Source organism: Trachypithecus francoisi, unplaced genomic scaffold, assembly GCF_009764315.1.
Source record: "Trachypithecus francoisi isolate TF-2019V2 unplaced genomic scaffold, Tfra_2.0 Lachesis_group21, whole genome shotgun sequence".
Classification (NCBI taxonomy): Eukaryota; Metazoa; Chordata; class Mammalia; order Primates; family Cercopithecidae; genus Trachypithecus; species Trachypithecus francoisi.
Genome location: NW_022681467.1, coordinates 31,728,623 through 31,751,344, shown reverse-complemented (window position 1 = coordinate 31,751,344; position 22,722 = coordinate 31,728,623). Strand labels below are relative to the sequence as shown.

Here is a 22,722-nt window from a genome sequence, read left to right as displayed (position 1 = left end):
GCTCGTATGTCAATGCTGGGAACGTTGAGGAAAGGAGAATGTAGGAGGGAGCCTGGGTCTAAAAGAGATGAGGGGGCAAAGGAATGATATGGGCAGATGTGCCTTAGAGAAATCCCTTCACAGCTCTGCAGAGGAGACCACAGAGAGGCCCAGAGACAGTCTGTCCCTCCTCAATGACCACATTTCCTCTCTTCCAGGAGCTTCCATTACCACCCTGAGACCCCAGGGCCAGATGGATTTAAACTGCTTCCCCTTCCCTGGGAAGCCCAGACTCCAGAGAGACGAGCCTGGGCCTGGATCAGGAAAAACCATTCAGCTTTCAGACCAGGCTGCAGGAGCCCCCAAGAGTCCAGAGACGCATGCTCTCTGCAGGTGCCATGCAACACAGGTGGGGGTGGGGGGGTCAAGTAAGACCAGACTACCTGTCATCGCTCGACCTCAGCAAGCAATGGGGTCACAGGGTTAAAATGCCAAGGAGCGCGTGTTAGGGGTAAACCGAGATGGCAAACATGCGAGCACAGAACCATGCTGTTCTGAGGAGGGGCAGTCATGCAACACGAGACAGAGCTTCAGGCTGCAGGCTGGGTGCTCGGTCTTCTCACAGGTAGTCCTGGGCCCTGTGAGCATGCGGTGCCCAGCGGGCCTGGCTCTTGAGGAAGCTCCACTGTACCTCAAACTGGGGCATATCCGGAGTGGAGCAGGCCCCTCGATCCGGGCTGTCCTCAATGCCCCCAGACTCATCATCCTGGCTGGTGGCCCCCTTGTTAAGATCCCGGGAGAACACCAGGCCCTCAGTGTCTGAGTCGCTTTTGTCCCGGTCGAGCTCAGGCAGGCTGCGGGAGAAGTCTTCGAAGGCGCTGCCGTGGTAGTCACCAATGACCGTGAAGTCCACCTCAGCCTCCAGGCTGGACGTAGAGCTGACTGTGATGCTGGAGCACTTGCGCTCAATGGCCAGGTGGTTGTCCTTCAGGAACACCGTGTCCCTCTCCTGCTCCTGGTCCTCATCGCCTGTGTCACTCTCTGGGGCCCGGGGACGTGGTGGTTTGACTTTCTCCTCGGAGCCCTCCCTCAGCCCTGCTCTCTATGGCCAGATAAAATCAAACGAATGGGGATGTGGGGTGGGGAGAGAGAGAGAAAGAGAAATCAAGATGGTGAATGTCAGGAGAAATCTCAGGGCTGTGTTGACATCCCGAATGGAAGAGCAGACCAGGAAACGAAAAACACCCCAGGAAAGGTTCCTTGAAATCATAACAAGCTTAAAAAAACCAAAAACGACTCAAGAGTGGAGATGCCCCTTTCTGAGAGTCTCACACTGATGGCACAAGCAAGTGCAAAGCAAACGTCCTGCCAGTGAGTCCTGGACAGGAGGCTCCATCCAAGGGTATTGGATCTGGGAGCTTATTGGAAGCAGCATTGCACGAACAGCAGGGATGGAAGCCCGGACCCCAGGCCCATCCGTGCAGGCGGGCGTTGAGAAACAGAAACTAAGGAGGGAGATCCAGGGATTCAGGGAGACCCAGGAAGGGAAGGCAGAGAGGTTGGAGCCAAGAGCTTTGAGGAACAAAAGAGGAAGCCAACATGTTTGTCAATTCCACTGAGTCTCCGGGGGAGGGGTCAGCATCTACTAGAGAGAAGAGCAATTTGGGGTCAGGCCTTTTGGGCACGAGCTTCTTGGGAGCTGAGTGCTATGCTGGCCCTACCCTGAGCTCCATGAGTAGACCACGGGCAGGTCAGAGAGTAGAGGCTCTGGTCCTATCAGTGTAATTGACAACAGCGGGCCAAGGCAGTGCCTTGGGGAACCAGCAACTCTTGTCCGACATACATACCTCTCAACTGGCCTGTCAGGGATTAAACACCACACACACATTTTTGGCTGGTTCATGACATCCTTTTTAAAGACCAACCTAATACCCATGAAAGATTTGTAAAGAACTTGGCTTCTGGTTCTAGGGATTCAGTGGGCTTAGACATTCACTTGCTAAGCGAGCCTCCATTTAGCCAGTTTCTGGAAGGTTGAGAGGTGTGAAGGAGACATTCCAGACAAGCCAGAGTTGAGCAGCACAAGAGGTGCTGCCACATCAGGTGGGAACCTAAGGCGGTGATGCATCCTGGCCAGGTGAAGGTGACCGGGTCATCAGGGCACAGAGGGGCTGCAGAGACCTGAGGGCCCAAGGGGCTGGTGAATCTCAGGCGACCCCCCTTCCCAGGGGTGTTGGCTGCTAAGTTGGTGGAGTGCTTCTCTTCCCTGACCGCATCTCCGGATTTGTTCTGGATTAGAGAAGACAGTTAGTCTTAAGGAGGCAGAAAGAAACTTGGCACTGGGACTGAGAGGGAACCAGAAGCGAAGGATGGAAACCTCTGGACTGTCAGTTTTCCCAAGGCGGGAGAACCAGGGATGGGAAAGGATGAAGAAAGATCGCTGGACAAGCCAAGCAAGGTAGGCAGGAACCCAGCGGGTAGGAGCGGCAAGGCAAAGCAGGTGTGTCATTTGCTGGTGATGGCGCCACCTTCTCCATGGGGGTTGTGTGACCCTCTGGGCACCAGGTCACACCAAAAGCTGAGGGTCTTTGTGGCCAAGCTAACATGGGCCAAGCAGAGAAGCCCATCATTCAGCCTGAGCTACACCCAGGCCCATTTGGGAAAAAACTCACAGGGATGGATAAGCAGCCTCTGATTGCAGTAATGACGAGGGGCCACTGAAACATGCTTCTAAAAACTACAGAGCATGCGGCCAGCCCCCACGGGTGGGGAGCAGCGGTGGGGGCGGGGGCTCACGCAGCCAGTTACCCCAGTTCCAGTAGCTTCTGCCAGTGTGGTTTCACAGCCCGAATCGGGGGACACGGGCTCTAGTTCTGTGCGTGCTTCCTGGTAGGATGCAGAAGTGTCCTCCCTGAAGTGTCTGGTAGCCAGAGGCATCACTGTAGAATGTGTGGCTTTGGGGCTAGCCAAGTCCCCTGGGGGCTGGAGTTGGGTGAAGCCCAGGTCTGAGAGCATACTCCACTGCTGCTCTGCCTGTCCCACGGGGGCCTCTGAAGACAAGTCATTTGGAAGGGCGCTTGCTTCACCCTTGCTTGTTCGGCGAGTTTCAGCTCCATGGGTCTCAAATATCCGAATTTTATTGGCCACTGAGGTCTTGCTAATATCTTCTATGGAGCCCTCTTGGACCCCCGCCTGGAAAGAGGTCATCTCCCTCTTTCCAGAGAGGGAGGGAACTGGAGGGAACCCCAACCCCAGAGGTATGCGCCCCTCAGCTTCTTCAGGGACTACTCTGGGCTTTCTGTTGGTGATGGAAGGAGGCCTGCGCTCACTTCCTGTGGCAGGGGACACCACAAACCCTACTTGGTCCTTGGGCTCTGGGCTGGCTTTCAAAAGATGGACATGTCTAAGAAAGGGCTCCCTGAGCTCCGAAGGCTCCCCTGACCCATGGGAGGTTGGGCTTGGAGAAGCTTCCTCCAGAGCTGCCAAGTCCTCAGAGTGACCAGGGGAGGCCGGCAGGGGGATGATCACCTCCATGTGAAGAAATGCTGAGGCCTCACGGTCCTTCAGCTCAGCCCCTCCTTTCTGGATGGGAACCACTCCCCTCTCTTTGGGCGGGAAGCTGCCTCTGCCTGGTTTGGCTGGCTTCCTGACATACAGAGGGATGGCCTGAGGGAGGGCGCAGGCCTGGGGTTCGGGACGCACACCGCATCCTCTGTGAGGAGGGTGTTTCTTCAGTTCCTCTGTGGGACTTTCCTCAGCCTTTCCCAGCAAATCTCCACTCACGGGGGCCCCTTCCTCTCGGGTTGCGCTAGCTGTTGGGTGGGGAAACTCTCCTTCCACTCCCCACTGGGCATCTTCCCAGCCTTCAGCAAATGCCTGCCCTGCAGTAGGTCCCTTCAGGTCACCAGGTCCTCCACGGTTCTTGGGGGTCTCTGCCCCTTCCTCTAGGGAAGCCATGTGGGCTTCGTCCTTGCTCCTGCTGGAAACAGCAGCAGAAACCCTCAGGTCTGAGGAATTTAGCGCCGGCCTGGGCTCACCTCCAGGAGGGGCATCCAGGCGCCCTTGTCTCTCCTCCAGGGGTGGAGGGAGGACTTGGTCTTCTGAGTCTTTTTCTTCATAGTTTAAATAGAAGCTCCTCTCTGCAAAGGAGGTATCAGTTTCATCACTCGACTCAGCTCTAGCTTCTGCGTGGGCTGGATCCAACAGAAACGACTGGAGCCCTCCCTTGTCGGAGGCTGGAGAGAGGACATCCACCTCTGCTGGCCTGGTCCCTGAAGCAGTGGGTCTCCCACAAGTGTGGGGCTCCTCCAGCCCCTTCCTCAGCTCTGTCTGGCCCTCCGGCTGACCATGTGACATGCAGCGGTTCCTGATGATTGCCTCTCTGGTGTCTGCCCTGAGCTTGGAGCCCTTGAGGAGCTTTTCTGTCAATGTGCCGCCGGAAGACAGGGCAGCCCCTCCTGGGCTTTCCCTGATCCAGGGGCTTTCCTCTCCCACTGACTCAAAGTCTTCAGGACTTGCAATCATTTTTCCTCGTTGCTGGGTGTTTGCTCTTCTGGTTCCCACCATTTCTTCTGTGGCCACTTCCACTTTGAACTTGTCCACCAAAACGTCTACCTTGGAGAGTCTGCCATCGGCAAGGATACCAGCAAGGCCTGTCTGCCTTTCTTCCTGATGCATGGTGGTCACTTTTAGGAGACCGAGCTCTTCTGGCCTAGTGTACTGTCTTTCTATAAATACCCAATGCTCTGAACCCTGTGTTTCAATTGGAGCAAGAAGAGTTAACATGAAATATCAGGCACCTAAAGAATGGGTGAGTTTTTCCCTTTGTAAGAGGGGACCAATCTACCACTGAAATGTTTGACTTTGGGACAGCACATCCCCAGAACTGGCTGGGGAGAGGAAAGCATGATGTGCCAGCCATTCTCATCAAGGTCCCTCTTCCCATCAGGTGCTTGATAAATTATTGACCAATTTTCCTCAACCACTGCTCCCAACTTCATAAAATGGGATGGGGTCTTATGCCCTCCCCCATGTCAGCCATGGGGAAACGGAGATCCATGGATGGGCCAGGACCCTTCCTCTTCCTCTTTTAATAACATAACTGCCATCGTCAGAAGGGAAAGTTGTTTCCATCACATGGAATCTTTGAATGTTAGAGTCAAAAGTACTCTTACGATGTTATCCAGTCTCATCTCCATATTGTGTAAATGAGGAAACAGGTCTAGAGAAGGTCAGTGACTTGTGCAAGGTCACTGTTAGTAGAGGATAGAGTCAGGAAAAGAAAGCCTGATTTTTGAGGCTGGAGATCTTTGCTAACTTATTTTACAACCACGGAATATAGGTGCCAACTGTGATCTAACGGCAAGTTGAAGGGATGCGTTAAGTTTCACAGGTCACAGCCTGAAATCAAACCTTTCTACGAGGGCTTCTGGGAAGAAAGCAGAGTAGTCGTGGAGATACCACATGGCCAGGTTAGTGCCAGGCACCACAATGGCTTAAACAGCTTGAACGCTGTGGGGTTCAACTCAAAAGAAACAAATACCAGGGCCCATTCTAATTCTAACAAAACCCATATAAAGAGCAGAAAAGGACTGAATAGAATGCATCAAGGAAGGGAGAAAGGCAAAGATCCAAGCATCATCGTGCATCAAAAGCACCAGAGGCCAGAGTGGTGGCTCACGCCTATAATCCCAGCACTTTGGTAGGTTGAGGTTGGCGGATCATGAGATCAAGAGATCAAGACCATTCTGGCCAACATGGTGAAACCCTATCTCTACTAAAAATACAAAAAATTAGCTGGACATGGTGGCACACACCTGTAATCCCAGCAACTTGGGAGGCTGAGACAGGAGAATTGCTTGAACCCAGGAGGCGGAGGTTGCAGTGAGCCGAGAATGTGCCACTGCACTCCAGCCTGGTGACAGAGACTCCGTCTAAAAAAAAAAAAAAAGGCTGGGCGCAATGGCTTATGCCTGTAATCCCAGCACTTTGGGAGGCTGAGGCAGGAGAATTGGTTGAATCTGTGGGGCAGAGGTTGCGGTGAGCCAAGATTGCACCATTGCACTCCAGCCTGGCCACAAGAACAAAATTCCATCTCAAAAAAAAAAAAAAAAGCACCAGATCACAGCACTGTTAGGCCATCTCCCAACAGCCTCTACCTCCCGCCAAGAGTTCTTCAAACAATGCCTGGGAGGGGATGATGGACTTCTAGGATGGTTAGAAAAGCAGGAAGGTAACTGGGTTTTTCATCTTGTGGCCACAGGATCCTTCCCACAAAATTTTAATGGAAGTCCGCTATGTGACAGAAATACAGAGCTGCCCTGGTAAAGTTGGGGGTGTGGGCAGCCTTAGTGCCCTGAGGTACCTCTCTCCTTTGAAATCACTGCCCCAACTAGAGCCCCTCCATGATACAGATATGAAAACTGAGACCTGGAGAAGCATCTTGCCCAAGGCCATACAGGGAGCAAGTAGAAAGGCAGGCCTCGAACTCAGTCTCTGACGCCAAGTTCTGTGAAGTGTGTCCTCTCCACCCTACCATGACCACCTCCACAGGGAGACGTGCCCAAAACTGCTCCTGGCAGCAGGAGGGTGAAGGTTTATATGACCTTGGGCTTCTTTTCAGGTTATGACTTGGTGAGGAGTCTGTCAGATCCCATAAGATCTGAAAAATTTTGAAGGCCCAAGAGAGCATCATAAACTCTGTGTTCCCCACTGTGTTTTGAGAAAATCTCTCTGACTGTCAGGGAATCAGAACCCATTAAAATAATCTTGTCCATGGGAAAGCGAGATAAAAGGAAGGGGGAAAGGTCTAGGTAAAGTCTGGGGTGGGTTTCTGAGATTTTACTTCAGGTCATTAAGCCTTCAGGACCACAGCTCCTGAACCATCCCAAAGGGACGTGCTTTGAGAGCCTATGGAAGCTAGGTCCCTTTGCTCATTTCCTTGAGAAGCAGGTTCCTCCAGCTGCCTCCATTCCAGCTGTACTAACATCATCTGCCTGGTAATAATGGCCAAAGCTAGTCAATGAGCCTCCTTCTGGGACATTCCTGCCCCAATTCTAACTAGCAACTAGGCTAGATAAGCAAGAGTGAGTGGAGCAGGTGCTGGCAGAGAATGAAAAATAAGACTGCATGAAGAAAGGGGAAACGTATAGTGATTGTTAGTTACTATGTGCCAGGCAATGCCAGCCCTTTGTCTAAGTTATTAAATTTAATCCAAATGGCAACTTGTGATATTGTTATCCTTATTTCAGAAGAGGAAACGGTATCCCAGAGGGGAGAGGCCATGCACAAGATCACATACTGAGCAGCGGGGGACATAGTAAAACGTAGGATCCTGAAGAGGAAAAGAAAACTGAACAAAAAGAGAAAAACTTCCACGGAACGAAAGCACGGGTGGAGCCACACCCCTGGCCCGAGGGGTTGGCGTGAAAGTCATTCTAACCCGAATCACAAGATGGGATAATGTTACAGTAGCCCCAGGTAGCCACAGCCCTGCAGCCATTCAAGGCACAGACAAGAAACTCTCCAGCCTGGCTGTTCCCCTGACTCCAGGCTGTTCAGGCCCCTCCTGGAGCTCTGGGTCACATTTTGGGGCCTGACATTTTTGTTTTGTTTTGTTTTGTTTTGTTTTTGAGACCGGAGTTTTGTTCTGTCGTCCAGGCTGGAGTGCAGTGGCGTGACCTTGACTCACTGACACAGCCACCTCCCAGGTTCAAGTGATTCTCCTGCCTCAGCCTCCCCAGTAGCTGGGATTACAGGCACGCACCACCATGCTCAGCTTATTATTATTATTGTTACTGTTATTATTATTTGTATTTTTAGTAGAGACGGGGTTTCACCATCTTGGCCAGGCAGGTCTTGAAATCCTGACCTCAGGTGATCCGCCCAACTCAGTCTCCCAAAGTGCTGGGATTACAGGCGTGAGCCACCATGCCCAGCTAGGCCTGCCCTTTTATAAGAGGAGGGGGTTCAGAATAAGGGGCCCTCCAGAAACCATGTCCTGGGAGAAACTGCGAAGAGAGTGTTCTAGGGAAGGGGAGGTGTTCAAGTCTCTGAAGGGCTGGCCTGGAGGAGGATGCAGAGCGGCAGTGGGCACCAGCAGGCAGAATGAGGCCTACAGGCTGCTGATTTGAAAGGGCAGGTTTTAATTCAACACAGAAACTTCCCAATAGTTAATGGGCTGCCGCCAAGGACAGCAAAAGTACCCGCTATGGAAGAGGCTGGATGGACATTACCAGGAGAATGATGGGGGCGTGGGGTGCAGGTTGTGGGCTCTGCTCCCCAAACAGGCACCTGTCCTTGGTCACAGGAGCATCTCTGTGTCCAGGACATCTCTCTGGCCCTGTTCTTGTTATGCTGTTGAATCCTGTCCAATTTCCCTCAAGAGAGTGCGCAGATAGTTTTGTTTTTATTTTTAGATTGAGAAAAATGCATAGAGTAGAAGTATGATTTATGTTTTATCACTTATGTAGCTCATTTATGTCTTTCTTAAAGTTCCAGCACGTTTGCAGCAGCACGGAAGTTTTCTCTGAGAACGGAGAAAGGTACAGGCCCTCAGAGGAGAGCATATGCCAAAAGAGGAGCGGCAGATATTGGGGAAGACAGTTCTGCCCAGATGATCACTCAATACCTTCCAACCCTGAGAGTCCATGAAATCCCAGCAGAGGAGGGAGTGCAGCCTCCTGCCTGGGCCTGGATTCTATGCCTAGCATCCACGCAGGGCCACAGGAATTTCAAAGAGCCCTCCACTTGCGGCCACCCTGGGCATAGAAGCAATGGGCGCCTCATTTCAAACACTTGCCTGACCAATCTCTTTACAACCCTAAGGATACTCCTTAGAGAAAGATGTCCACTTTTGCCTGCCTCTTTGATGGGCCCAAGCTCCAGGGGAGTTCAGAGAAGATGCAGGCAGGAGATGGCTGGAATGTCATGCCCTAACTAGCCACTGCTAGACTTTATTCAGGCTTCTGAACAGAGACAAGACCTTCAGGCAGAAGGCATCTGGGTGCCATGACCCCTGATCTTAGCATAGAAGTCAAAGCCTGCCTCTAGAGTCGCCTGCCTTACCAGGGCCTGAAAGAGGGAGATCATTCCTGCCTCTCCTTCAAGGCCAAGGCAATGCAGGCTGTTCTGTCTTCCCAGAATGGTTGCAGTCCTGTCTCTCCTCAAAAACAAGGGATGAGGGAGGGGCTGGCCCTTTATGGATCTCTGGGATGGGGACATTTCCTTATCACAGCATGGGGACAGCATGGGTTACCCATTGCTTCCATCTGCTTGGCAGAATCTGGTACATTCCCCTCACCCCAGAGAAAGGGTTTTCTTAAGACCACAGAGGGTGGTTCTAGGTGGGCAGGAGGAAGGGGCACAGGAAGGTGAAGACAGTAACCTCAGGAGATGCTGCGAGGCTTTTCTGAGTGAACACTTCCAAGCCTGCGGCTGCTCCAGGCTCAGGTGCCAAGTCCTGCTGAGAGATGTCCTGGGTCCTCTGGGACTGCAGGGGAGGCCCAGAGCCAGAGGAAAGGGGAAGAGGGAGGAAGGGAAGGAGAGACAGAGACAGGAAGAGAGGGAGAGAGAAAAAGTAGGAGAGAGAGATACACACACACACAAAGTCCATAAATAGCCCAGCTTTTTAAGTCCCACATCTTTAGGATTTGTGGATTAGGTCAGGGAGTAGCCACTCTGTGGGGTGAGCTAGGGAGGGACTGCCCTTCTGAGCTACTTAAGGGAGGGAGGCCCACAGTCAGCCCCAGTGCCCTTCCCCCATGCCCTGCCCATTCTCATTCAGAGATGTTGGAGCCATACCTTTTAGACTCTGGCTCCAGGGCTTCCCTGGATGTCTCTGGCTTAGGCTATGGTTCAATCCTGCATAGGATTGTAATCCAAAGTTTGGATTACAACCCCCTTTAAACATTGAAACTTGGGTTTGGCAAATGGAAACAGTTAAAGTTCCCACTGTTTTCCCCTTGGCCCAGGTGAGGCCCAACAATATATGAGGAGGCTGCTAGGAATTCTGGATGACACGGGCATCTTCAGGATACCCCCCACAAAGCTGGTTTTGGCATCAGGGATTCTAGTCACCATCAGCAATAGCCCCATGACTGCCCAGCACCTTCCAGTTGAGAAAGTGCTTTTATATTCATTATTTCACTCCACTTTCCCAACTACCCTATGGAATGACAATTTTGGTCCTCCAAAATGGACTAGGCAATGAGGCTCAGAAAGGGGAAGTTATTCACCCAAGGACCCAGTCAATCCTTGTCTATGGCACCTCCCCATCTCCCAAATCTTCAAAGGCCCCTAAATGCCAAGGGAGCCTGTAAGCCAGTTCTGAATGGTCCATAGCTCCAGGGTGAGCTCCTGGACCATAGTTCTTTCCAAGAGTGGACTATACTTCTTGGGGCTGAGCGGGGCTGGGAGGTGGAGCAGATTCTACCTTTTAGTAAGACCCATCTTCTAGCAGTTCCAGCTATCACCAGCAGGTGGGGCACACCCTACACCAGGCTACACTGAGACACTCCAGAGCTCTAGACCCCACTTCCCAGGGCTCATCTTCCCCTTCTCTTCTGGAGACTCACTCTTTCAGTAGCCTCTGCATTCCACCTCACCCACAGCCAGGCTAAGCCTGGCCAGCCCACATCAGGATTGATTAGAGGCCACACTGAAGGGCAGAAGGGGGTGCTGTTCACTGGCTCACTAGACCAGCCCCCGCCACCCAGTCCAGGGTCTTGCTTGTGCCAGAGGCAAACAGAGGCCCTTCGTGGATGCAGAGGTCTGCCATTCTTTCATGGCACCAGCCTTAAAGGCCCCCAAAGCATCCCTAATTCTGTGACTCACCAACCAGAAAGCCAACCCAGTAGCTCTCTCTGGACTTATGCCTTACTAGACAAAGCCGTCTGTTATCTGGCAGGTTCAGGCCATGGGTAGCACTGATCCAATAAAATGCTCTGCTAATTAGATCAGGGGTGCATCACCAATTTTCGAAGCATTAGAAGGCAGCACACATACAATTGACTCTCTACCTGGTCTTTATGTGATTTGGTCTTGCTCCTAGGCAGCTGTGATTTAATAGCAAATACAATAGCCTGGGTCACAAGAAAATTGGGTTCTGGCTCCTCTTCCATCAGCTATGACACTGAATAAGTCCTTCCTCTTTCTGGTCTCAGTGCCCCTATCTGTAAAATGAAGGTTCTGATCAGGTTTCCAGGGCCCTTTCAACTTTTATTTTATTTAGGAAAGGGGAATTTTATTTGTTAAAGAAAAGTCATCTGTGAATGCCTCCAGTTAAATTAGTATGCTTGACTTTAACACTTTGGATTGAAACATACTTTCTTTATCCTGATTTGAAGTTACCCTCCTCTGTGGAAAAGTCTGGAACTCTCAAGTGAAACAATAACTCACACTGCACATCGAGGTACTCTGCTACTCCCTCTACGTGCGTTATCTTGTTTAATCCTTACAACATCCCCATGAAGTAGGTGCTTTTATTATTTCTACCCAACGAGTCTCAGAGAGGTTAAGTAACAAGCCCAAAGTCATCCAGCTAGCAGGCAGCGGAGCCGGAATTTAAACCCAGGCAGTGTAAGTATACACCACAATTGGATTTCAGGCCAGTAAGCAATAGCTTCAGGGAGAAAACACCTAAGTATAAACTGGGGTAAATATCGCCAAGATTTAGCAAGGGCTAAAAATACGGACTTGAGAGTCTAAATGCAGGGCTTCCCCAAATCCTAACTTCATCTCTTCTTCAATCGAGAAAACACCCCACGCTTTCCACTCAGAAAGGCAGGTCATGTGAGATCCTTTTCTGAAGCCTCAGAAGCAGGTCTGATTTCTGTGACGGGCCCATTCCCCTCCAGTGGGCTCTCAAGCCCCTTTCAGGAGGGACCACTCCCCAATCCGTGTTTTCACAATAGGTGCAACAGGGTCTAGTTCTGGATAGAGCTATTGGGATTCTCAAAATGTAGTGCACATGAAAAGCCTCGGCAGCACTTGTCCAAATGCTGATGCCAGCACTGAGTTCAAATATCTGATTCAGTAGGTCTGGGCTGGGGCCCTGAAACCCGCATTTCTAACCAGCACCCCTTCCCCATTATACTCGGGCTGATGGAAGGGAAGTACACCAAGCTTCCATGAGTCTTGAGTTTTTCATGTTTTAAGTTAGTCTCCAGGACCCAGGATTCCAAGATTTAGTGAATTCATCTCCCTCAGCCTAACCTACCACCCTCTCCATCCCCACCAGCCCCTAAGCAGCAATGGGGGAAGCATACTGGTGTGGAGGATGAGTGTAAGTCAAGACGTAGCAACCCAATGCCTCTTTACCCAAGGCCCCTATCGAGGGGTTCAGGGTGACACCTACCTCATTGGCTTTCTCAGGGGTGCCCTTGGGGGAGGGGGAGGCAGGGGAGGAGGGCAGCCTGCGCTCCCGTTCCCAGTCTCGATCCCGGTGGATGAGTTTGCTGTTGGGCTCCTTCAGGGTCCTCTTGAGCTCATTGATGCTGGCCTGGTGCTTCAGCAAGACGTCCTCTGGCTTGTCTAAGAACTAGGGATAGATGGAGAGGGTGGTGGTGTTAGGGGAACAGCTCCAAGTGGGGGATGCAGGGTGCAGGGATGATGGCAGCAGTCACCATCACCACCCTCCACCAGCAATGTGATTCCCACTCTGACCTGTGTCACCCTCATGGCAGCCCCAGAGGCCAACCAGGGCAAGGAGAACTACCCCAACAGGTGCACATCCCAAGGCACAGAGCACTGAAGATGAAAAAGAGGAGACGTCTAGTTAAGCCACCTTTGCTTCTCCCTTGCCTGGCTCTACAGCCTCTAAACAGCCAAACTCTACCCAAAGCCCACAGGTCTGGGTGAGTTCCCTTTGGTGCTACAAGCCCAGTCTTAGTCACAGAGGTGACTTCCCTCTGGTTACAACCACAGCATAGCAGGCAGCAACTGCCAGAGAGCTATAATAACTCACTAATCCTGTTCACTGGGCTGCTCTGGCTCATTCAGGGGCCTCCTAGATCCCTCCTGGATCCCAGTGTCCACTTTCTGGCCAAGACTTGGGCCACTATACTTAGCAGGATGTCCAGTCTGGGCCCCTCCTAGCCCAACATGCACAACTGCTCAGGCCCTGGGGAGGCCCACAGTACAGATCCTCCTCAAGCCAGGGACATCCAGAAGAATGGCCAAGCTCCCACACTAGAGACCAGGGGCAGTCTAGTCTTCTCTGTGATGGGCCACTACCTTCCCCAACTACCCTGGACCTTCCAGATAACTTTCAGGTACTGACTCACCAATAGCAGACAGGGTGAGATATAACCAGATAGAGAAACTAGAAGGCTGTAGAGTGTTCGGGAAGATTAGGAGAATTAGAGACCAGGAAGAAGAATGGTAAGTCCCACGGCTGGACATAAGAATTGAGCCAGGTATAGCTGGAGTTGTAGGATTCTAACTATACAGGTAGTGTTCCCCATTAAACTACCAAGTCTGTGCTCAAGTTAGTGCAGCATGACAGAGTCATCTCCTTAGGTCAAGGGAGGACGAGCTTTGTGCAGGAGCTGGCAGGGACCTGCCAAAGCTGTTTATCTGGCTACTTCTGGGGCAAAGTGGTGGCTGGCAGCCCAAGGATCCTTATCTGTAAGACTGTTTAAAAATTCATGTTAACTCAATTCAGGACAAGAAATGGACAATCTCAGCTTATTAAAGTCAGATCAGGTAATTCTGGAAGAACCGCTGGAAGGTAAGCTTACCCTTGGACAAAGCTAGACTCTTCCCCTGGGCTCATCTCTGGTACCCAAGGATCCACTATGGCTGACTCCTAAGCTATCTCAGGAAGGAAACCAATCCCAGTGAGGCTCCTGCTTTCCCCCCAGACATCTGTCTGTTCCTTGGGCATCCCTTCCCAAGCTGAGCTGCCCGCGGGACAATGGCTGTCTGAGAAGTCAAACCTGATGGCATTTGCACAGGGAGGGGGTTTGGGCTGCAATGGGTAGTGAGTCCCAACCTGAGATGTGGCTTGTCATCTTCCATTCCAAACCTGCCCCACTGCCTCCATGGGTGTGTCATGTCCTTGAAGGCTACAAGAAGCAGTGGGATCCTGGGATCCTGGGATCCTTAAAGGTTAAGGGCATTGGAGAAACCTAGTCTGAATGCTTTGGTGTGCAGACAGGGGACAGGGGACTGGAGTCTGAGGGGAATTTCCCAAGACCTTCAAAGAGTTGGTGGCAGAAGTGGGGTTGAAACCCAGATCTCAGGACTCCAAGGTAAGGCTCTTCTTATGTCCCAGTCCCTGGCCCTTTCCCTTGGCAGCCCAAGAATAAACCAACTTCTCTTGCAGTTAAAGTTCAGATAAAGAGTTAGTGACTGTGTGAGAGACAAGAAGTGGTTAACATGGGAGGAATAATTTGGGGGAAGCAACAAATGGGAAGAAGACGAGGAAAGGAAGAGAAGAGGAGGAGGTTTTTGCCAGAGTTGAGCAGTAGTCAACCCTGCCTGGGGGAGGTGTGGGACTGGAGTTGGGGCAGATGCAGATGTGCTCTGAGGTGCCTCCCTCCCCACCGCAATCCCCACTCCCACATCTGGCTGCCAATAGATACAAAAAGAAGCTTGGGGTGAGGACACAGGGGACACAGATGAGATGGAGGCGAGACCAAACAGTGCTGTCGGGGAGGAGATGAATCTAGGGAAGGGGTGGGTGGGGGGAGATGAGCTATATGAAAGCACAGAATGGCCTGAAAGAGCTGGTGGTGCAGGTGGGATGGTCAGCAGGTAAGCTGCAAGTATGGAGGACCGGGTGAGCTAGGGAGAGGGTGGGAGGGCTGAGGAAGAAGGGAGAGATGGCCAATTGGCTAGGAGAGTCTAAGAAGGGAGCTAGAGAGATAAGCTTAGTGGATGGCGGAGTGGGGAGCAAGGGCGGCTGCAGAGGGCAATGGCTGGGGACCAGAGATGTAGTTGAAGCTGAGATGGTGCCACGGAAGTGAGCCTGGGATGGACTGTGGGATGGTGACAAATGAGCTGGGGATAGGAAAGGCTGGGTAGGGAGGGACAGGTTGCATGCAGTACCTCCTGCTTGTGTCTCGGCGTGGTTTCCTGCTCCGGCTAGTGGGATGTGGTAGGAGGGAAAGAAAGCAGCAGGGTCAGTAGAGCAGATGGATTAGAGATGCCACGATGGGCTTGGTCCAGCAAGGAGCCCAGAGCACTCACACTCGACCAAGTGGAGGCCAGGGCAGCTGGGTGGGCCACCAGCAGGGCAGTGAGATAGTCAGAAGAAGATGCAGGCGTGAAGCAGGGCGCTGTCCCAGGAAGGCAGAGAAGGCAACTAGAGGCCAAGTGGGCAGAGCCATACTGGGCAGGTGGGATATGAGAAAGGAGTTTCCTGTCTCTTGCTGTCAGTGGGAGCATGTTCAAGGCCCTGTGCTCACAAGGGAGATGGAAAGAAACCTGCTGAACAACTACACCAAGAGGAAGCTCTCCCTGGCCTGTGCGTGCACACAGCTGTGTGTGTGCATGTTGTTTACACATCGGTGTGCATGGATCTAAGGGTGACAGGTGCATACATATGTTATTAAATGCGTGTGAGGCTGAGGTCATGCACTCCTGCACGAGCATGTACACACAGATACTGGGAGTGTGTGTGCACCTGAGTGGGGCATGGGGAAGTTGGACTTGAACCTCACACTCCTGAGAGCTGTTGGTGACAGCCGGTCATGCTCTGAGAAGGAAGAGAGCAGTGCAGATCCAGATCCCAGTCAAAGGGGCAAATTAAGAGTGTGCAAAAGGAGGCCTGAGTCCTTTAAGGGACAGAGTGGCCCTCTGGAAAAGTAGGGCAAAGCTGGGGAGAGTACAGGGCAGGCAGCATGCCCACCCCCACGCCCACCTCATCCCAGCAAGGGCCAGGTATTGAGAGATGACCCAAAGGCAAGGCCCTGCCCATGGTGGACTCCATAGCAAGGGTGCTTGGCAAGAGCTGGGGGCATATGAAGGCCAAGGCCAAGGGTAGACCTCAGGTCAGCCTCCTGATCCCCAGGGCAGAGGGTACGAGAAAGCCAGGCTCCTACCTTTAGCTCCTTGATCTTGGTTGGAGTCCTGACCTCTCCTTCCTCAGCCTCTGACCGTCGCCCCCCAGACTCGCCATCCTCCTCCCGCTTGTCACCATCAGGCCCTGCATCGTGGTTCTCACTGACAGAGGCTGGGCGGGAGAACTCTGCTGAAGTGGGTGGAGACAGCCGGGCAACCATGTGAGACCCCTCCCGGAGAACAGAGAACCAGCCTGGCCCTGCCCAACCACGCCTGGAGTGGAGCCAACTCTTCCACACCCCTCACCCGTTGCCCAGAGGTGTGAAGTAGACTTCTGGTCACGTGGCCGGTAAGTGGCAGACCTGCCTCCCAGCCCAGGACTCCTTCCTGGTTTCTACAGCACTAGAACCTGGGTTCAAATCTCAAATCCATCTCTTCTTGACTGTATGACCTTGGGTAAATTACACAATATTTCTGGGTCTTGGTTTCCTTATCTAGAAGCAGTGCCTGCTTTAGAAAGAGGAGGTGAAGAATGAACAAGCTAATGTACATAAGTACTTATGGAAGAGTGGCTAGCACAGAGAGAGCCTTCCATCAATGGCAGCCCATAAATGTTGCTGTTTTGGTTGTGGTGGTTGTGGTTAAATACTCACCTGATCATTATTTAGCAACACACAAATATTGTGAGATTAGCTTTACTAGTGAAAGCTAAAGTCTTAAGTTTGCAACTAATTTACCTTCTTTATAAATTAGGGAGAATTCAGGGAGATCCCTGCAATAACACCTTTCTCACTCACTGGTATTCCAGAATGCTTTTCTGAATAGGAAAGGAAGGGGTGGAACTAGACTTTGCATCAGGCATTGGGCATAATCTGACTATGCCCATGGATTGTGTCTTGGTGGAAAATAGGCTGAAAAACACGGGTTTAAAATAACCAGAGCTCAGATTATCCTTGGGGTTGGCCTAGATTTTAAAAAGAGGATAATTATCCTTTCTATTCATATACACTCACTTTGCAAAGTACACATTTATGCATGTATTTCATTTGATTTACACAATACCCTATGTTGATGGCTGGAATGGGACTGACTTATCCCCATTTTACAGAGGATGACTAGAGACGTCAAGTGGGGAAATATCCCACTGGTGACCTTTTGGTGAGTTAGGATAGGGACTGAGGCCTCCTGGCTTAGACTCCATGCTTCTGTTCCTCTCTGATGAGCTTCACTAGCTCCAGGCTAACCTCTGCTGCCTGCCAGAATCTGGGCTTTGTTTGGCCCCTGACATAGTAATGGAAGCTACAGGGGAGGGACCTTTCCCTTTGCATAAACCCCAGTTTTCTGTCCTCTGTCTACCCAAGGAGAAGAAGGAGCTTCTTCAGCCTCTGACAAACCCTAGCAGAACTACACATCTTTCAAACGTGCACAGGAGTCCTGAGACAGGTCTCACTTTCATATACCAGAAAAAGTATCAGACTTTCTTGATCACCTGGCAAACTCCTAGGTATCCTTCAAAACCCTGCCCAGTTAGCACCCTTTCTACAGAGCCCTTTCTGCCCCTTCTAAACTTAATTCCTCCCTCCTCACAGCTGCTCTACATTCTACACATGCTTCTCCCATTGCTTGAACCACAACAAATGCTTACAAACCTGCTATTCTACGAGCTCCTCAAAGGGAAGCGCCAAACCTATTCACTCTAAATACTATACCCAGGACCCAACACAAGGCCTGACACACATATAATACTCAGAAAATATAAGTAGAACTAACTTGCCTGGAGGCCTGCTCCAAGGTGTTCTGGGAGCATCTACGGTTTCCCCATCCAAGTCCCTACTTCCCACTTTTTTTTTTTTTTTTTTTGAGATGGAGTCTCGCTCTATCGCCAGGCTAGAGTGCAGTGGTACAATCTCGGCTCACTGCAACCTCCACCTCCCAGGTTCAAGTGATTCTCCTGCCTCAGCCTCCCGAGTAGCTGAGACTACAGGCGCCTGCCACCATACCCAGCTAATCTTTGCATTTTTAGTGCAGATGGGGTTTCACCATGTTGGCCTAGATGGTCTTGATCTCTTGACCTCATGATCCACCCCCCTTGGCCTCCCGAAGTGTTGGGATTACAGGAGTGAGCCACTGTGCCTGGCCTTTTTTTTTTTTTTTTGAGATGGAGTCTCGCTTTGTTGCCCAGGCTGGAGTGTAATAGTGTGATCTCAGCTTACTGCAACCTCCTCCTCTGGGGTCCAAGCAATTCTCCTATTTCAGCCTCCTGAGTAGCTGAGATTACTGGCGCATGCCACCACGCCCGGCTAATTTTTGTATTTTTAGTAGAGACAGGGGTTTCATCATATTGGTTAGGCTGGTCTCGAACTCCTGACCTCAGGTGATCTGCCCACCTTGGCCTCCCAAAGTGCTGGGATTACAGGCATGAGCCACCACGCTCAGCCCCCACTTCCCACATTTAAGCCACTCTCTACAAACCTAAAAACAATAAAAATGGGTACAATTTCTTAAGGTGCTACTATATGCCACAGAATATTTTCTTTTTTTTTTTTTTTTTTTTTTTTTTTTTTTTTTGAGGCGGAGTCTCGCTCTGTCGCCCGGGCTGGAGTGCAGTGGCCGGATCTCAGCTCACTGCAAGCTCCGCCTTCCGGGTTCTCGCCATTCTCCTGCCTCAGCCTCCCGAGTAGCTGGGACTATAGGCGCCCGCCACGTCGCCCGGCTAGTTTTTTGTATTTTTTTTAGTAGAGACGGGGTTTCACAGTGTTAGCCAGGATGGTCTCGATCTGCTGACCTCATGATCCGCCCGTCTCGGCCTCCCAAAGTGCTGGGATTACAGGCTTGAGCCACCGCGCCCGGCCAGAATATTTTCTAGGCATGATCTCATTTAGTTTTCCCTAGAACACAGCAAAATAGGTAATATTTATTTTGTAGAAGAGGAAACAGGCTCAGGGAGTTACATAAGTTGCTTAAGGTCACCCATCCATTCATTCAGATATTTATGAACCACTTCCAGTGTTCACAGAACAGCCCACAGTGACTGTCAAGGCCGAGATTTAAACTCAGATCTGCATAATTCTGAATTTCCCCAGTGGCCCATGTGACTTCTGAACATCACATACAACTCGAGTGTGTACATCCTGGGGAGAGACTTGGGACCTGAAGGATGCTGATTTAGTAGGTCTGGGGCAGAACCTGGGAATTTTTGTGTTTGACAATCTCACAGGCGACTCTGACGAGACGTGGTTTGTGCACCACATTTTAAGCCCTGTCTGCTTGCTACAGGACTATATAGGGCCAGTTTTCATTGATGTTAAGGGCACCTATCAGCCCAACAGAAATGGAGACAGTGGAGAGTGCCATGTGGTCAGATTGTCAATCAGCCCAGAGGCCAGTAAAACCAAAAGAATGACCAAGAACAATGCCCTGGCCTCCCAGCAGACAAGGCATCATCAGCTCCATACTACAGTCACAAGACACCATTCCCCTAGTATGATGATGACCGGTGGATCGCTAAGCTTCTTGGGTAGGTGGCCCAAATCATATGGCTGAACCTGGGACCCCAAAAGACCACAACTCAGGGAAGTTGTGGGAAATCCAGAGAGTGGTAGTGTCACATCTCAAGTGGAAGTGAGCTCTAGGTTGGGACTAAGCCACCAAGAGCTGCCCAGGGACAGCACTGGTCTTGAGGGGCCAGCCTGGTGCAGATGAACTTGGGATGCGTCTACCATTTTCCTGCTCATTCTGCAGAACCCGGCATGCCCACTCCCCCACTTCCCTCTAAAGACCATTCCCCCCAGCCCTCCAGTTTGGGCCATACCTCCATCAAGGCTGCGGGACATGGTGTACCGTTTGCTGGAAGAACGCTCAAAGAAGGGTGCAGGCCGATCAATGAGGGCGCTGGCCTGGCGGGTCTGTGCCTGGGTCCTCCCACTGTACCGGAACTTGGAGCCCATCACCAGGAAGCCCTTGGGTGGGGGCTCAGGGGACACCAGCCTGCAGCAGAGGGATGCAGGGGAGGGGGAATCAAACCTGTACTGCCAGGCCCAAGGTTAGACCACAGCTGGCCTTTCATCCCACTACCCCACCAACTACGACAATTCAAAGTGGCCCAGGAAGGGAGGGACTTAGGGAAAGGGAGGAGGACATTCCTAGCGTTCTCACTAACTCCTCCCCCGCTCCCCTCCATACACATGGTCTCTGCCGCATCCCCATTACCCCATCCAAGGTCAGGCTCACCGGAAGAATGTGTGATGCTCGATGCAGACCTTCCACAGTCTCTTGGCTGACCGGTGGTTTGGGAGTTTAAAGCCAATTGTGCTCTCAAATTGCTCATACTGGAAAACCAAGAAGGGCAGGTTAGAGGCAGGGCCTGAGCTCACTCTCGCCACTAGACCATTCTTAGTGTTTTTATTTTATTTGTTTAATGTTCTTGAGACACGGGGTCTCGATCATTTGCCCAGGGTGGAGTGCGGTGGCCAATCATAGCTCACTGTAACCTTGAACTCAAGAGATCCTCCTGCTCAGCCTCCCAAGTAGCTGGGACTACAGTCAGACACCACACCGGCTAATTTTTTGTAGAGAATGGGTCTCATTATGTTGCCTAGACTGGTCTCCAACTCCTGGGCTCAAGCAATCCTCCCACCTCAGCCTCCCAAAATGCTGGGATTATAGACGTGAGTCATCCTTTCTGAACTCTTCTCAGGCATTTGCGACTTTGGCCTGTTCATTCACTGAATCAATAAGGGTGACAGAGCCCTAACTCTGTGATGGGTCCAGCGCTAAACACTAGAGATACATGGAGATCAAGGCAGAAGATTCTAGTGGGGGTAGGGGGCCTCTAATAATAAATAAGCAAACAAGATAATTGCAGACACTGATCAGGGGAAATGAAGGGAGATATGTGGTATGGCAGAACTGGGAAGGCATGGGGGCTTCTGCCGTCTAAGGAAGAGCAGGGGATCCCCTCTAGACCTAGATTTAGGTGATCTTGAGCTGACATTTGAAGAATGGGAAGGAACCAGCTATGTGAGAAGCAAGACAGGGAGACACTTTCAGGTACAGGAAACATCAAATGCGAAGCACCCAGTCAGGAAAGAGCTTGACTTATTCAAAGATCTCAAGGCCAAAGAGGCTAAAGCACCTTGGGTGTGGGGCAGTGTGGCAAGGGATAGGTGGGAGAGATAGGTGGCCATGGAAGGAGTTTGGAGTTTAGCTCAAGAATTAAAGAGAGTTCCTGAAGGGTGTAAGCAAGGGTGTGGGTGGGAAGGGGGAGTGGGCTTGCCATGATCTGATTTAAGGGATGTTTTAAGATCTCTCTGACAGCTATGAGGAAAATGGCCTGATGAGCACCAGGGGCGAGGGAGGGCAGAGGGCAGTGAGAAGGCCCTCATAGGCACAGGTGAAAGACGGGGGCTGCTGGAGGTGGGTGTGACAGAGAGGAAGAGAAGCAGACGTTACGACCAAATGGGCCTTTTGATGGGTGAGATGTGGGGAATTGAAGGAAAAGAGGTGCAGACATATACATGTTTGCATTTGTGTGTGTTGTATGTATAGTCGAGTCTGTGTATCTTAGAATGTGTACAAACTTCCATACTTACATGTAAGTAAATACATGAACTTTACACAGATATATATGCATTTATCTGTGTGACCTGAATATATGTGGTTATACTTCTTCTTCTGTTTTTATTTTTCCCTCTCTCTTTTTTTTTTTTTTTTTTTTGAGACAGAGTCTTGCTCGCCCAGGCTGGAGTACAGTGCCAGCTAATTTTGTATTTTTAGTAGAGATGGGGTTTCACCATGTTGGCCAGGCTGGTCTCGAACTTCTGACTTCATGTGATCCACCCACCTCGACCTTCTAAAGTGCTGGGATTACAGGTGTGAGCCACCGCACCTGGCTGTATGTGGTAATACTTTTATTTTTTATTTTTATTTATTTATTTATTTTTTGAGACAGAGTCTCACTCTGTCACCCAGGCTGGAGTGCAGTGGCGCAATCTCAGCCCACTGCAAGCTCTGCCTCCCGGGTTCATGCCATTCTCCTGCCTCAGCCTACCAAGTAGCTGGGACTACACGTGCCCGCCAGCACGCCCGGCTAATTTTTTTTAATTTTTTAGTAGAGATGGGGTTTCACCATATTAACCAGGGTGGTCTTGATCTCCTGAACTTGTGATCTGCCCATCTCGGCCTCCCAAAGTTTTGGGATTACAGGTGTAAGCCACCACGCCCGGCCAGTTATACTTTTATTTAGGCTCTTCTCTCTCTCTCTCTCTCTCTCTCTGTGTGTGTGTGTGTGTGTGTATGTGTGTGTGTGTGTGTGTGTATGTGTGTATGTGTGTGTGTGTGTTGGCAGCCCAGGCCCGGCTGCTGGGGTTCACTCCTTTCTAGTTGATTCTGGTGAGGAGGAGGGTTTCCCAAGGCAGGCTCACCTCCCCAGGCCGGATCTTGATATAGAAGTTACTCCTTTTGTAGGAGATCTTGAGGATCTTGGGCCAGGCAAAGCGGTTGATTCTCAGCCGGTCCCGGTAGATAAGCAGGCCATTGGCACAGACGCCTAACATAATGTCGATGCCCTCAGAGTCCTGCATGAGAAGAGACCATGGAATGGAAGGCCCGGGGTCCATGCCTGGGGACAGCCTACCACCCACCCCGAACACACCGCCCTGTGCGCTGCTTGTAATGAGCTCTCAGGAGCAGGGTTAGAGCCTCCATGATGGAGTCCCACTGACCAATCCCTCCCATAGT

At 51.2% G+C, this 22,722-nt stretch overlaps 1 protein-coding gene across 21 annotated transcripts in view; it reads right to left on the bottom strand.

The window, feature by feature from the left end:
- EPB41L1 (erythrocyte membrane protein band 4.1 like 1) overlaps positions 1-22,722 on the bottom strand; it is a 141,417-nt gene that overhangs the window by 22,990 nt on the left and 95,705 nt on the right. For 6 of the 21 annotated variants that reach the window (XM_033186292.1, XM_033186285.1, XM_033186288.1 and 3 more), the window contains 9 exons: positions 22,407-22,559; positions 20,215-20,312; positions 19,796-19,971; positions 16,026-16,174; positions 15,031-15,066; positions 12,335-12,517; positions 9,365-9,469; positions 2,788-4,731; positions 671-1,081 (listed from right to left, as the gene is read on the bottom strand). In XM_033186292.1, the coding sequence (XP_033042183.1) occupies positions 671-1,081; positions 2,788-4,731; positions 9,365-9,469; positions 12,335-12,517; positions 15,031-15,066; positions 16,026-16,174; positions 19,796-19,971; positions 20,215-20,312; positions 22,407-22,559 (3,255 nt within the window). The remainder of the gene's footprint in view (positions 1-670; positions 1,082-2,787; positions 4,732-9,364; positions 9,470-12,334; positions 12,518-15,030; positions 15,067-16,025; positions 16,175-19,795; positions 19,972-20,214; positions 20,313-22,406; positions 22,560-22,722) is intronic. The other 15 variants (XM_033186295.1, XM_033186300.1, XM_033186294.1 and 12 more) reach the window with 8 other exon arrangements.